Raw genomic sequence first — 12,455 nt, 5'->3', positions numbered from 1 at the left:
TTAGGGGTAAAATGTAACATCAACACTGAATTTTACAATTATTATATAATTTAGACGAACACTTGAACGGTCCAATTTTATTTTATTTTTAATAAAATAACTTAATTTCATTTTGAATATGCAATTAACATAGAAATTACAAATTTCAAGAATCATTATAGAAAAACTGTTCTTGGACAAGGCATTTTTTATGAAATTTTACAGACATTAAAAAAACTAATAATAAATTAGACTGATACAATTTATGATATTTATGTGGTTTCTAAAATTACCAATAAAAAATATATTTGGTGGAATTAGGAAATTAATAATTTTGCAGCTAAAATTTATCTAAGTATCTCCGAAGCCCGAATCTCACGTCTGGCGAACAAACATAGCGGAGTGTCCAGTCCTTGCAAAGCTAGTCTTCCCACAATAACGCAAATTCGAACCACCCCACTAACGACACGTGTCCTGTCTCTTCTCGTTTGACGAGTCAACTGCTGAGAAAATTACTCCTCACTGACAGTTAGTTAGTTACTCCACAAAAATATTAGGGAATTAACTAAAAAACATAACAAATAAACTGTTGCATCACTTCTGCCTGAAACTTTCCATTTTTAAAGATCCTTTCATCTCTTTATATATTCCTTATAACTAACTATTGAATTGAATACACATTTACAGAGGATTAAGTCGCCATGAACGCCGGCAGCCGTTTTTTCCAGAGAGCCTCTGAGGCTTTCCGCCGCTACCCCTTTCTCCCCAAAGCACTCGTCATTGTCACCATCAGGTGTTTGCTCAATCCCCAATGGCTATTTTGTTCAAATTCATCATTTCCTTAAACGAAACAAATGATCGAACAGTTACTATGCATATGAAACATGACCTGCAAATCTGATTTCTGTATGCTCTCTAATTGTTAAATCCGTGTTTTTTTTGGTTGAATTATGTGACTGTAGCGGTGGAGGTCTAGCGGCATCCACACAGACGAATCTACTGGGCACCACTGCATATGCGGATGCGGGTGAGGTGAAGAGGAAGAAAGTTGTAGTCTTAGGAACAGGTTGGGCAGGCATGAGCTTTCTGAAAACGTTGAAGGATCCATCCTACGATGTTCAGATCGTGTCTCCTCGGAACTTCTTCGTTTTCACTCCGCTGTTGCCCAGTGTCACCGTGGGCACGGTTGAGGCGCGCAGCGTTGTTGAGCCGATACGCAAAATTGTCAGAGGCGTAAGTTCTAATTGAATCATGTGTTCCATCTCAACTAAAAGCTTAAACTGATAGTAATAGTTGGATTGCACATTTATGTTTATATATTATATATGATTTGTTAGTTGTTGTTCTAACTAGGCGTTCTTGATTCTGTGTACAATAGAAAAAATTCGACGTCCAGTTCAAGGAAGCCGAATGTTACAAGATTGACACAGAGAAGAAGAAAGTGTTTTGCCGTTCATCACAGGAGTCCAGTATGGGTCGATCTGCGGAAGAGTTTTCAGTCGATTATGACTACTTAGTGATCGCCATGGGTGCTCGTTCCAACACGTTCAACACCCCAGGTGTTGTGGAGCATGCGCACTTCTTGAAGGTATTTCCGCCATGTTTTTTAAGGTTGTCTTTTGAAATCTGTTCACCGTGCATACCATGTTTGCTTGGATTCAGGAAATAGAAGATGCCAAGAAGATCAGGAGGAATGTGATAGATTGCTTTGAAAGAGCAAACCTTCCCAGTGTCCCTGAGGAGGAGAAGAAGAGGCTTTTGAACTTTGTTGTTGTGGGAGGTGGCCCTGCTGGAGTGGAGTTCGCTGCAGAGCTTCATGATTTGGTGACAGAGGATTTGTTCAAGCTGTACCCACATCTCAAAGAGTATGTCAAGATCACACTCCTCGAGGCCGGGGGTCATATTCTTAACATGTAAGCAATTTCGCTTTCAGTTTAAATTGCGAGTTGCCCAAGCAGCCTCTCAGTTATTTCAGTAACTTGTTGTTTGCTCCTCCTTCAGGTTTGACAAAAGAATTACAGCTTTTGCTGAAGAGAAGTTCCGAAGAGATGGCATTAATCTGAAAACTGGGTCGATGGTTGTTAAGGTTTCTGATCGTGAGATTACAACCAAGGAGTTCAGCACTGGCAAAACAGCCTCAATACCTTATGGGATGGTTGTCTGGTCCACTGGTATTGGAACTCGCCCTGTTGTCACAGATTTCATGAAGCAAATTGGCCAGGTACCCTTCTTCTCGTTTTGTTGAATTCAACCAATTAACTAGTCTAATCCATGACATTATAAACCCATTTGTTTTGGAGTGCAGACAAATAGGCGAGTCTTGGCAACAGACGAATGGCTTCGAGTGGAAGGATGCACAGACATATATGCCTTAGGTGACTGTGCCACTATAAACCAACGTACAGTCATGGTATGTATTTTTATTGGAAGAGAATAGAAACGAAGCAATGGGAGAGTATACAGGGAAGTGTTTTTAAGTTTGAAGTTTTGTTGCAGGAAGACATTGCGGCCATCTTTAGCAAGGCAGACAAGAACAAGTCTGGTACCCTGAAAATGGGAGATTTCAAGGAAGTGATTAATGACATAAGTGAAAGGTATCCTCAAATAGAGATTTATCTGAAGAAGAACAAGATGAAAGGTTTTGCTGACCTGCTCGGGAGTGAAGAAGATGGCACTGAAATCAACATCGACAAGTTTAAGACGCTGCTCTCTGAGGTCGACCTGCAAATGAAAACTCTTCCTGCTACAGCACAGGTCAATATTCAACACCATACATTTATATTCAATCTCGCTTTTTGACCTTAGATAGCAAAGAACTACAAGAAAATAAATCCTTACTGGCTTAAACTAAGAAGACTAATAAATAGCTCTCATTGGAATTTGAAATTGTAACATTATTGTTACTAAGTTAACTGACCAATTTTTGTTGTTGTTTGGTGTTTCAGGTTGCTGCTCAACAGGGTGCTTACCTGGCAGACTGTTTCAACCGCATGGAAATATGCGAACAGAGCCCAGAAGGTCCAATAAGGTTCCGGGGGACAGGACAGCATAGATTCCGTCCTTTTAGGTACAAACATTTCGGGCAGTTCGCACCACTGGGCGGAGAACAGACGGCGGCTCAGCTCCCCGGAGACTGGGTTTCCATAGGACAGAGCACCCAGTGGCTTTGGTATTCAGTGTATGCAAGGTAATTAATAATGTGTATTCTTCTGATTCTTTAACGCAGTGGTTTGGTGATTATGTGCTTAATTATGCGAATTTGAAATGGTTTTCAGCAAATTGGTAAGCTGGCGCACAAGGATTTCGGTTGTGACCGATTGGGTTCGGCGCTTCACTTTTGGTAGAGACTCCAGCCGAATCTGAAGCACTACTCACCACTGTTCGTGGTTGCAGATTTTTAATTTATCTCAAGCACAAAATAATCATTCATCTTACACGACGTTTATGTAATACTCGTCGGAAATTTTGTTTTCACTCTTCTCTCTAAATCCACATATCTGCAGATTCTGCTTATTATACATCCTTTTAAACCAATAGTTGATCAGTGTTAAACCAAGAATGTCTCTATTGCCTATACCCTTTAACCAATTATATCATCAAATATGATGATCGAAAATTCTATGACTCTTGCCCAAAAAAGTACATAACCAGAAGATCGCATCCTCAGATAGTGATTACGAATTTCTTTGTCATGAAAAAAAAAATTAAGTCCCTATTATTGTTGAATTGTGGAATTGTGGAATTGCCCAATTCTGTAATGAAATGCAACTTTAATTAATGTATTAATAATCATAACAATATGGATGATGTCATGAATAAATTGAGACAATTTGAAAATGATACTAGTGTAATCTTATCATTTACTATTGAGATCGAGACAATTAGATTATGAATTATTTTATTTTTTTTTGCGGTAATTATAATATCATTTTCAATTTTGTCATTAATTTAATCAAAGTTTACTTATTTGATTTTTAAAATTGATTAAATTCTTTAAGATTAGACTCAGTTGATTTTAAAATTTTGGAATATTAAATATAACCAAATTGATAATCAATTATTAAGAATGGAAACAATTTGGAAGAAAGAGAACGAAGTAGAAGAAATGAAGCAATTATTTTTTTTTTCATTTAAGTTTTTTTTTTTTTAAAGGCAAAACAATTTCTTTGTCGCCAAAGAGATGCAAATGGAAAAACGTATGAGCTCTGAAACGTCTTCTCCCCAACGGTCCTCTGACGACGACGATCTGCTGGCTCGCAGCACGAAGAAATCGAAGGTCGGCGATCGGTCTACGGGCGGGGGTATGTCGACGGTGGATGTTGATTCACCTCCGTTGGCGGAGGTGGGTGCACAAGTGGGTGCGGAGGTGGAGGCTGGTGAGGAAATGGTAGCGGAGACTCCTTTGGCTGAGTCGCAGGAGAAAACCGATTCTGAATCTGCAATGCAGATCGAGACGAACACAGCCTCGCAGAATGAAGGTGAACAGGTTGCTGCTGTCGGGGCTGACAAGGATCTCCCATCGGCAGTCTCTGCGGGTGTGAGACCTAGATCATATTTGGATTCAGTGGTCGGGCAAGGTTCAGATGCCACGCCTTTTTTGGTTGATGACTTACCTACGCCAGATGTGGTGGAAAGTGAGGCGGAATCGGATCACGAGGAGGATGATCCCACATGTCCTACCATACGCTTAACTCAGCAGGAAAGGGATTGGATTCGGGAACCGTGGCGACAAACTTTGATCATCAAGGTCATGGGGCGGCGGGTTGGATATGCTTATCTACATCGTCGTTTGATCTCCATGTGGAAGCCTAAGGGAAGGATGGAGTTAATTGCTTTGGAGAACGACTACTACATCGTTCGTTTTGGATCGCGGGAGGATTTAGAATTCGCTAAGTTCGAAGGCCCCTGGATGATCTTAGATCATTATTTGATCGTGAAAGATTGGGTTCCGAATTTCGATTCGACATCTGACACAACTGAAAAGGTCCTAGTATGGGTTCGTTTTCCCAAACTGCCAGTGGAATTCTATAACTATTTATGTCTGCTAAAGATTGGTAATAAACTGGGTAGGACCATTCGTGTGGATCATACGACCAGCCTGGTGTCGAGGGGGAAGTTTGCTCGAGTGTGTTTGGAAATTGATATAACTAAACCTCTCATCTCGATGTTTACTTTAGAAGGTAAAGTATGGCAAGTGGCGTATGAAGGTATCCATCTAATATGCTTTTCGTTCGGGATGTACGGCCACCGCCAATACTCGTGTCCGTCCTTCCAGGCGGAAGCTATAGTCGAACAAGAGGAAGGACAGGCGAATACTACTGCAGCTCATCGATCAGTGAGTCACCAAGGGGAAAATTCGCATGGAGTTGGAACTTTTTCGCGTGCCAAGCCTTACGGCCCCTGGATGATTGTCACACGGAAAGAACGGCGACCGGCTGGCCCTTCTACGAGACAGAATGTTTCAACTGGAAATGGTAATGGGGGGGTTTCTGCTTTGGGCTCACGGTTTGCGCCTTTAGAGGGGACTGATGACCGAGAACAGGTTCCGATGGCCATTCCCAATGCGGCCCCGGTTCTGGAAAATGGAGAGAGGTCTAATAACGTTTCGACAAGGGTTCCGCAACAGGCTCAGGGGGCAAATGCCGCGGGTAGTCGGGCGAGGCGGGCGAATGTGATTGCTAACGAGAAACAAATCATGAACGGACCTTCCCAGAGTCGGGCAGTACCAGTGGCTACGGAGAGTTCATCACAGAGACCTACCAATAGAGGATCGAGGCGGGCTGCGGAAGAGGATAAACACACGGTTAATCGAGGAGAACAGGGGGGCGCGGTAGTCAGCACGACTCGAGTTCTGAACAGCGAATGCGACGAGCCTGCGCTGACGGATTCTGCTGGCCCTTCTAATGAACACCATGGCGATCCTCCAGAAGCTCTCGACTGTGAAGGGGATGTTGTCATGGAAATTGAGGATCAACAGGGATTGGATCGTGCGGAGGGGGTTTCCGGCCCTTCCGCATGATTTGTCTTGAGTCTTTTTGTTTCGTCTTTCCGCGTTTGGTCTTTTCTGGTTTCGTTCGTTTTTTTTTTTCCTTTTTGTTTCTGTTTCCCATGAATTGTTTGATATGGAACTGCCAAGGAGGGGGGGCCCGTGCTTTCCTCCGTGTCCTTAAAAACCTGGTTCAGGTTCATAAGCCTGATATTTTAAGCCTTGTTGAACCCAAAATCTCGGGTTCCCACGCAACCGCTATTTGTAAGAAGTTGGGTTACTCGGACTGGGTCCGGGTGGAAGCGGTGGGCTTTAGCGGGGGTATTTGGGTTCTGTGGAATGCTACGAATGACATATCAGTCATCTCTACTCACCTGCAATTCATTCTTTTGCAGGTTCGAGAACCGAATCACCCTTTGTGGCATTTTGCGGTCGTTTATGGTAGCCCTACGCATCATCTCCGTCGGCGGCTTTGGGCTGAGCTCACCACAACCAATCATGGCATTACAGGTCCTTGGCTAGCGGCTGGGGACTTCAATTCGGTGATTGACCAGACGGAAACTACAAACTATAGTGCCTTTTCGTCGCAGCGATGCTCAGACTTTGGAGACTGGATTCATCGCGAAGGCCTTATTGATATGGGGTTTAGCGGACCAAAATTTACTTGGTTACGAGGACAATCGACTGGTGATGCAAAGGGGGCTCGGTTAGATCGGGCGCTGTGTAATACGGAATGGCGGAATTCTTTTCCAAACGCTACCGTAACCCATCTTCCTCGTACCGCGTCTGACCATACTCCGCTTCTTCTTAGGGTCCGACCCCGAGGGAGTAACAGAATGGTGCCGCCTTTCAGGTTTCAAGCGGCCTGGCTAACTCATGAAGATGTCTCTAAGGTTGTGCAATCTGTGTGGCGCAACAATAATCAGTTCATTGACAATATTCCTACAGTGTCGGCAGCTTTGGCTCAATGGAATACATGCACTTTTGGTAATATTCATCGGAAGAAAAAAACGATCCTTGCGCGTCTTGGGGGAGTACAGAGCCGTTTAGCTACGGCCTATCATGGAGGCCTAGTCAAACTGGAAAGAAAGCTGTTGGATGAGTATCAAGACATTTTGTATCAGGAAGAATTATTATGGTTTCAACGTTCAAGGGAGGAGTGGATTACTTCGGGTGACAGAAATACGGCTTATTACCACGCATCTACGAATAATCGAAAGGCTCGCAATTCTGTCACCAGTCTTCGCGATGATTCGGGGAATTGGATTTCGGATGATATCTTACTTAAACAACATGTCCGTGATTATTTCGTGACCCTGTTCGCGAGGGAGTCGAAACCGTGCCTTTCTTATTTGGGTGGCTGTAACTTCCCTCGACTTTCCAATGATCAGTGGGGCGAGTTTAATAGGGCTATATCGAAGGACGAAGTTCGCATGGCTTTGATGGACATGGCTCCATTCAAAGCTCCCGGCCCTGATGGCCTTCATGCGGTTTTCTACCAGAAAATGTGGCATATTGTTGGCGATAGTCTTTTTAACCTTGTTCAAAATGCCTGGGTCTCTGGCACTCTACCTGCAGGGCTCAACGATACCCTTTTGGTCCTTATTCCTAAAGTTCAATCTCCAGAAACGGTTAAGGAATTCAGACCTATTAGTCTTTGTAATGTTAGTTACAAAGTAATCACGAAGACCATCTCTACTCGCTTGAAGAACATCCTCCCGTTTATCGTAGGGCCTTACCAAAGCTCTTTTGTTCCTGGGCGGGAAATTTCGGATAATATCATCATATATCAAGAAGTTATGCATACGATGCATATGAAAAGAGGGCAGAAAGGTTTTATGGCAATCAAACTGGATTTCGAGAAAGCTTACGATCGTTTAGCCTGGGACTTTATCAATACCACACTGTTGGAAGTCGGTTTTAATCAAAATTGGATTGATCTTATGATGTGCTGTATCCGTTCTCCCCGTATGTCTATCTCTTGGGGTGGGGAGAGGCTGACTTCGTTTTCACCACGTCGAGGAATTCGTCAAGGGGACTCGATGTCTCCGGCTCTTTTTGTTCTTTGTATGGAAAAGCTGAGCCAATCTATCTCGCATAAAGTGGAGTCCGGGGAATGGAAAGGAATCCGCCTGACGCCAGACTGTCTTCCTCTATCGCACCTCTGTTTTGCAGACGATCTGGTTTTATTTTCAGAGGCAACCATAGAGCAAGTGGACGTCATCCGTAACACACTGAAACATTTTTGTGATGCTTCTGGGCAAAGAATTAGTCAACTGAAATCCCAAGTATTTTTCTCAAAAAATCTTGATTCTAATGTTGCGACGTCCATTGCTACTAGCCTAGGGTTTGAACGCACACAGGACTTGGGTAGGTATTTGGGTGTTCAATCTACGCACGGAAGGGTGATACAACAGAATTTCAAGGCTCTATTAGACAGAGTTACTGGTCGTTTGGACGGACGAAAAACAAGGGTGCTCTCAGTAGCAGGGCGGGTTACGCTAGCTAAATCGGTTCTCAATGCTGTTCCCATATATGCTATGCAGACTGCTCTGTTGCCAAAGGGGGTGTGTATGGAGCTTGAAAAGAAGATTCGACGGTTCGTTTGGGGAGGAGCAGGTTCGGATAATAGCACTACAAAGTTGCATCTGGTGCGATGGGATACCATTACTCGACCGAAGGAAGAAGGGGGGCTAGGGATTCGAAGGCTACAGCAAACAAATTTGGCTTTTATGGCCAAACTCGGTTGGAGATTACAACAGGAGAGTAATAGTCTTTGGGCAAAGCTGCTTAAGTTGAAATATACGGAGGGAGGGATTATCCGATCACAAAATGTTAGGTATTCAAGCTGTTCGCATGCTTGGAAGGGTATTTTGGCCGCAAATCATTTGGTGGAGGCGGGCACGGTAAGTTTGGTTCGGAGTGGAGCTCAGACCAAGTTCTGGATGGACAAGTGGCTTCTAGGAGACCCTCTTTACAAATACATTAAGAAGCCTGTAAGCCTCCCTATTCTGTATGCGAATGTTTGTGATATGTGGGAGGAAGGTTGATAAGTGCAAAAGATACCACTTTTATAAGGTTATTTGTGGATCATTAAGTGCATAATTCACGGCCCTTATGAATGTTTTAGTCCTAATTTGCTTTAGAATACTTGTAATTGTCATTAGACCCCGTTCCACGCTTGGCTAATTATTTTGTAGGTAAAAGATGTGCAAAAAGGGCAGGAAATGACAACATTTCAGATAAGTGAAGAACGAACCAAAGTTGGAGCAAAATTAGGCCAGGACTGCAGTGGACGCGCAGTGGACGCGCGTCCACCCGTGCGTCCACCCATGCGTCCGAAATATCACTTGCAAAAGTTTGACAGCAGAACAGAGGTCTGCTGTGGACGCGCAGCGGACGCGGGGTGGACGCCCGCGTCCAACTTTTAGCCCTCTGAAGTTTGGAGTCTGTGCAGCAAAAGGCACGCTGGACGCGCAGTGGACGCGCGTCCAGCCGTGCGTCCAATACGGAAATTTCAGCAGTTGGGCGAGATTTAAAAGGGGAATGGAGCTATTTTGCAGGGGATCGATCACACTTCAGTTTTAGACCACTTTAGAATATTTCTCTCTCTAGGATTAGCCTAGAGAGATCTCTCCCAATTCACTCCACATTGCAATTCTTAGGTTTAGATTAGAATTAGAGAAGAATTCCATTAGTGCATGATTGTGATCTACATTCAAGTTCAAGATTAAATTTCAATTTCAAGTTCAAGTTCAAATTCAAAGTTCAATTCCTAGCTAAGTCTTCCTTTTAATTTCTTGTCATTACTTTTACCTTTTGCTATTTCAATTCCAAGTATGATTAGATAGATCTTTGGATTTGGATTGAGCAATGTTGTATGGATGTTCTTGAGCTTTGAATTGATCAATTAGGTTTTGCAATTGCTTGATTATGAGTTTGATTGTGTGAGTGGTGATCCACTTTGACTCTTGTGTAGGGGTGATCAACCTATATGAGAGGTGTTTGGAGAAGGAGTCTCATCTACGAGAGTAGAGTTACTCCTTAGCCTAGCCAGCACATTTCCCTCTCACCTTTGAGAAAAGGGAGAAGTGGAAGATAAGAGGCACATAACGTGTTTGACAAAATGCCTCTCCTAGCCTAGTGATCACAAGGATGACATTACGGTCTAAGGAGTGAGTCCATTGACCACGAGAGTGGCAGTGGTGTTGGTGACCTTATCTCATTTTCGTTATCTAAGTGTTGCTAGCCTAGTATCTTAGGAAATCAAGGATACCTATATGAGTTGCAAGATCCAAATCCTCCTTTCCATTTGATTGTTTCCAACGTTTTGTTCCTTATTTTCATGATGTTTCATGTGCATTTTCTTACTATGTTTGGGTTAGCTTTCAAACACTAAACACTCTTGTGCTTAATCCCCTTACCGCTTGAATTCCCTCCTTGCCGTCCTTTGAGAACGATACTCGGGAACTTCTTCCCGTTTTACCACCTCTTTCTTTCCATCCACCACGAAAACTACACTCATCAAATGGCGCCGTTGTCGGGGATGACATCGGTTTTTGAGTAGTAAGTGCCATTGGATTAACATGAGCAAGTGTTCAAGTTAGAGAGTCTAACCCCCCCCCCCCCTTTTACTTTCTATTTTTGCAATTTACTTTGTTTACATTTTAATCTTTTTGTCATTTCAATTGCTACTACTCTCACTTGCAACTACTTCTAGTTGCAAAACACTCTATTGTCTTTGTGTTGATAGGTTGATCCTCTATGATGTATTCTCAAGCAAGATATCAACAAGAGGATTACTATGAAGATCAAGGAGGATATAGGCAACCAAGGGGAGGCTATAATGCTCAAGTTTCTAACCCCTATGGTTATGAAGATAATGAGGACTTTAGAGCACAATATCAACCAAGAAGTCCACCACCACCTTGGGCTCGCTATGATGATCAACGGATGGCATATGATTATTATTACCGTCCGAAAAGAAACCAAAGCCATTATGATGAACCTCAAGACCACTATCAAAATCAACATGAAGGAGACTATGAGGAATACATATCCCATCAAAATCAACATGAAGGAGACTATGAGGAATACATATCCCAAGAAAATCAACATGAAGGAGACTATGAGGAATACATATCCCAAGAAGGATAACATGAAGGAGACTATGAGGAATACATATCCCAAGAAGGATGTCATCATGCTCCACCACAAAATCTCTATTCACAAAATGTCTACCCTCATAACTCTTACTCCGAACAAATTCACTACTCACAATCCCCTCAAAATGAGAAATATGTCCCATACATTAAGAAGCCTGTAAGCCTCCCTATTATGTATGCGAATGTTTGTGATATGTGGGAGGAAGGTCGTGGGTGGAAATGGGAAACTCTTGACGATCTTCTGCCGGAGGAAGTGAAGTTGAAACTATCTAGTTTTGTGATCTCGGGGGAGGCCGAGACCGACGATGAGATTGGCTGGGCATTCGACAAAAGCGGCGAATTTTCTATCAGCTCGGCATATGAACAGCTGGAGAATATGCCACATCGTGACGGGCGGAGGGAATGGACTGCTATTTGGAAGCTTAAAGTCCCTAACCGTATTTGTTTTTTCGTTTGGCTTGTGTTTCATGGAAAAATCATGACAAATGCCGAGCGAGTCAGGCGACATCTCACCTCTAATATATGGTGTTTGTCTTGTGCAGGACACCAGGAGGATTGCGCTCACATTTTCCGCTACTGCGACGATGCGAAGGAAGTTTGGAAGGCCGTCTTAAATCCATCTTTGTTGTCAGCTATCGGCGGACTGGGATGGGAGGACTGGCTTGCGACAAATCTGCGTGCTGACCCCAGTTTGGGTTTTGACGAAAGCTGGCCGGAGAGATTTGCTATTCGCTTGTGGTGGCTTTGGAAGTGGCGCAACGACAAAATTTTCAATGGGATTTCACTTCCTATGGATCAGAAACTCAAGTGGATTGCGAGGCAGGAAGTCGAGGTGCGGACGGCGTTCACAAACCACGCAGCAGTTGGGGGATCTACTAGCAGATGGGAGGAGATTCTCGTGGCTTGGAAGAAACCGCAGTCCGGCTGGGCTAAAATCAACGTGGATGGGAGTGCGACGAAGGAGCCTAACACTCAAAGCATGGGCGGAGTTGCTGTGTGCGGTGGAGTTATTCGTGATCACCATGGTCAATGGATCGGCGGTTTTATCTCCAAGCTTGGGTTTTACTCAATTGACGAAGCCGAAACTTGGGAGGTGTATCATGCTCTTTGCTTGGCTATTAGATTGGGGTATTCTCGGGTGGTTTTGGAGTGCGATTCTCAAACTACGATTGATCTACTAAAGTCAGCGAGCCGGTGTAGTCGTGGGATTAATAATCTTATTGGCCGATGTCGTGCCTTATTGACTCAATTTCATACGATAGAGGTTCATCATGTCTACCGGGAGCAGAATCGGTTAGCTGATGCGCTTGCGAAAAGAGCTATTC

At 43.5% G+C, this 12,455-nt stretch overlaps 1 protein-coding gene across 1 annotated transcript; it reads left to right on the top strand.

Annotated features, from left to right (window-relative positions):
- Nucleotides 1-413: 413 nt before the first annotated feature.
- Nucleotides 414-3,342, top strand: LOC116011173 (external alternative NAD(P)H-ubiquinone oxidoreductase B4, mitochondrial-like). Its single transcript, XM_031250701.1, has 10 exons — nucleotides 414-507; nucleotides 667-772; nucleotides 942-1,212; nucleotides 1,358-1,567; nucleotides 1,642-1,892; nucleotides 1,981-2,200; nucleotides 2,285-2,389; nucleotides 2,476-2,733; nucleotides 2,925-3,166; nucleotides 3,255-3,342. The coding sequence occupies exons 2-10, from the start codon at nucleotides 681-683 to the stop codon at nucleotides 3,340-3,342; spliced, it is 1,737 nt and encodes a 578-aa protein (XP_031106561.1). The 5' UTR covers nucleotides 414-507; nucleotides 667-680.
- The last annotated feature ends 9,113 nt before the right edge of the window (nucleotides 3,343-12,455 follow it).

Source organism: Ipomoea triloba, chromosome 2 (genome assembly GCF_003576645.1).
Source record: "Ipomoea triloba cultivar NCNSP0323 chromosome 2, ASM357664v1".
In the NCBI taxonomy this organism is placed as follows: Eukaryota; Viridiplantae; Streptophyta; class Magnoliopsida; order Solanales; family Convolvulaceae; genus Ipomoea; species Ipomoea triloba.
This window is presented reverse-complemented; position numbering and strand designations above follow the sequence as displayed.

Bases quoted from the DNA above. Each gene is read 5' to 3' on its own strand.
- LOC116011173 (XM_031250701.1), top strand. From the start codon at position 681: ATGAACGCCGGCAGCCGTTTTTTCCAGAGAGCCTCTGAGGCTTTCCGC. The intron at 773-941 runs GTGTTTGCTCAA...ATGTGACTGTAG, and splicing joins CTCGTCATTGTCACCATCAG to CGGTGGAGGTCTAGCGGCAT. The intron at 1,213-1,357 runs GTAAGTTCTAAT...TGTGTACAATAG, and splicing joins TACGCAAAATTGTCAGAGGC to AAAAAATTCGACGTCCAGTT.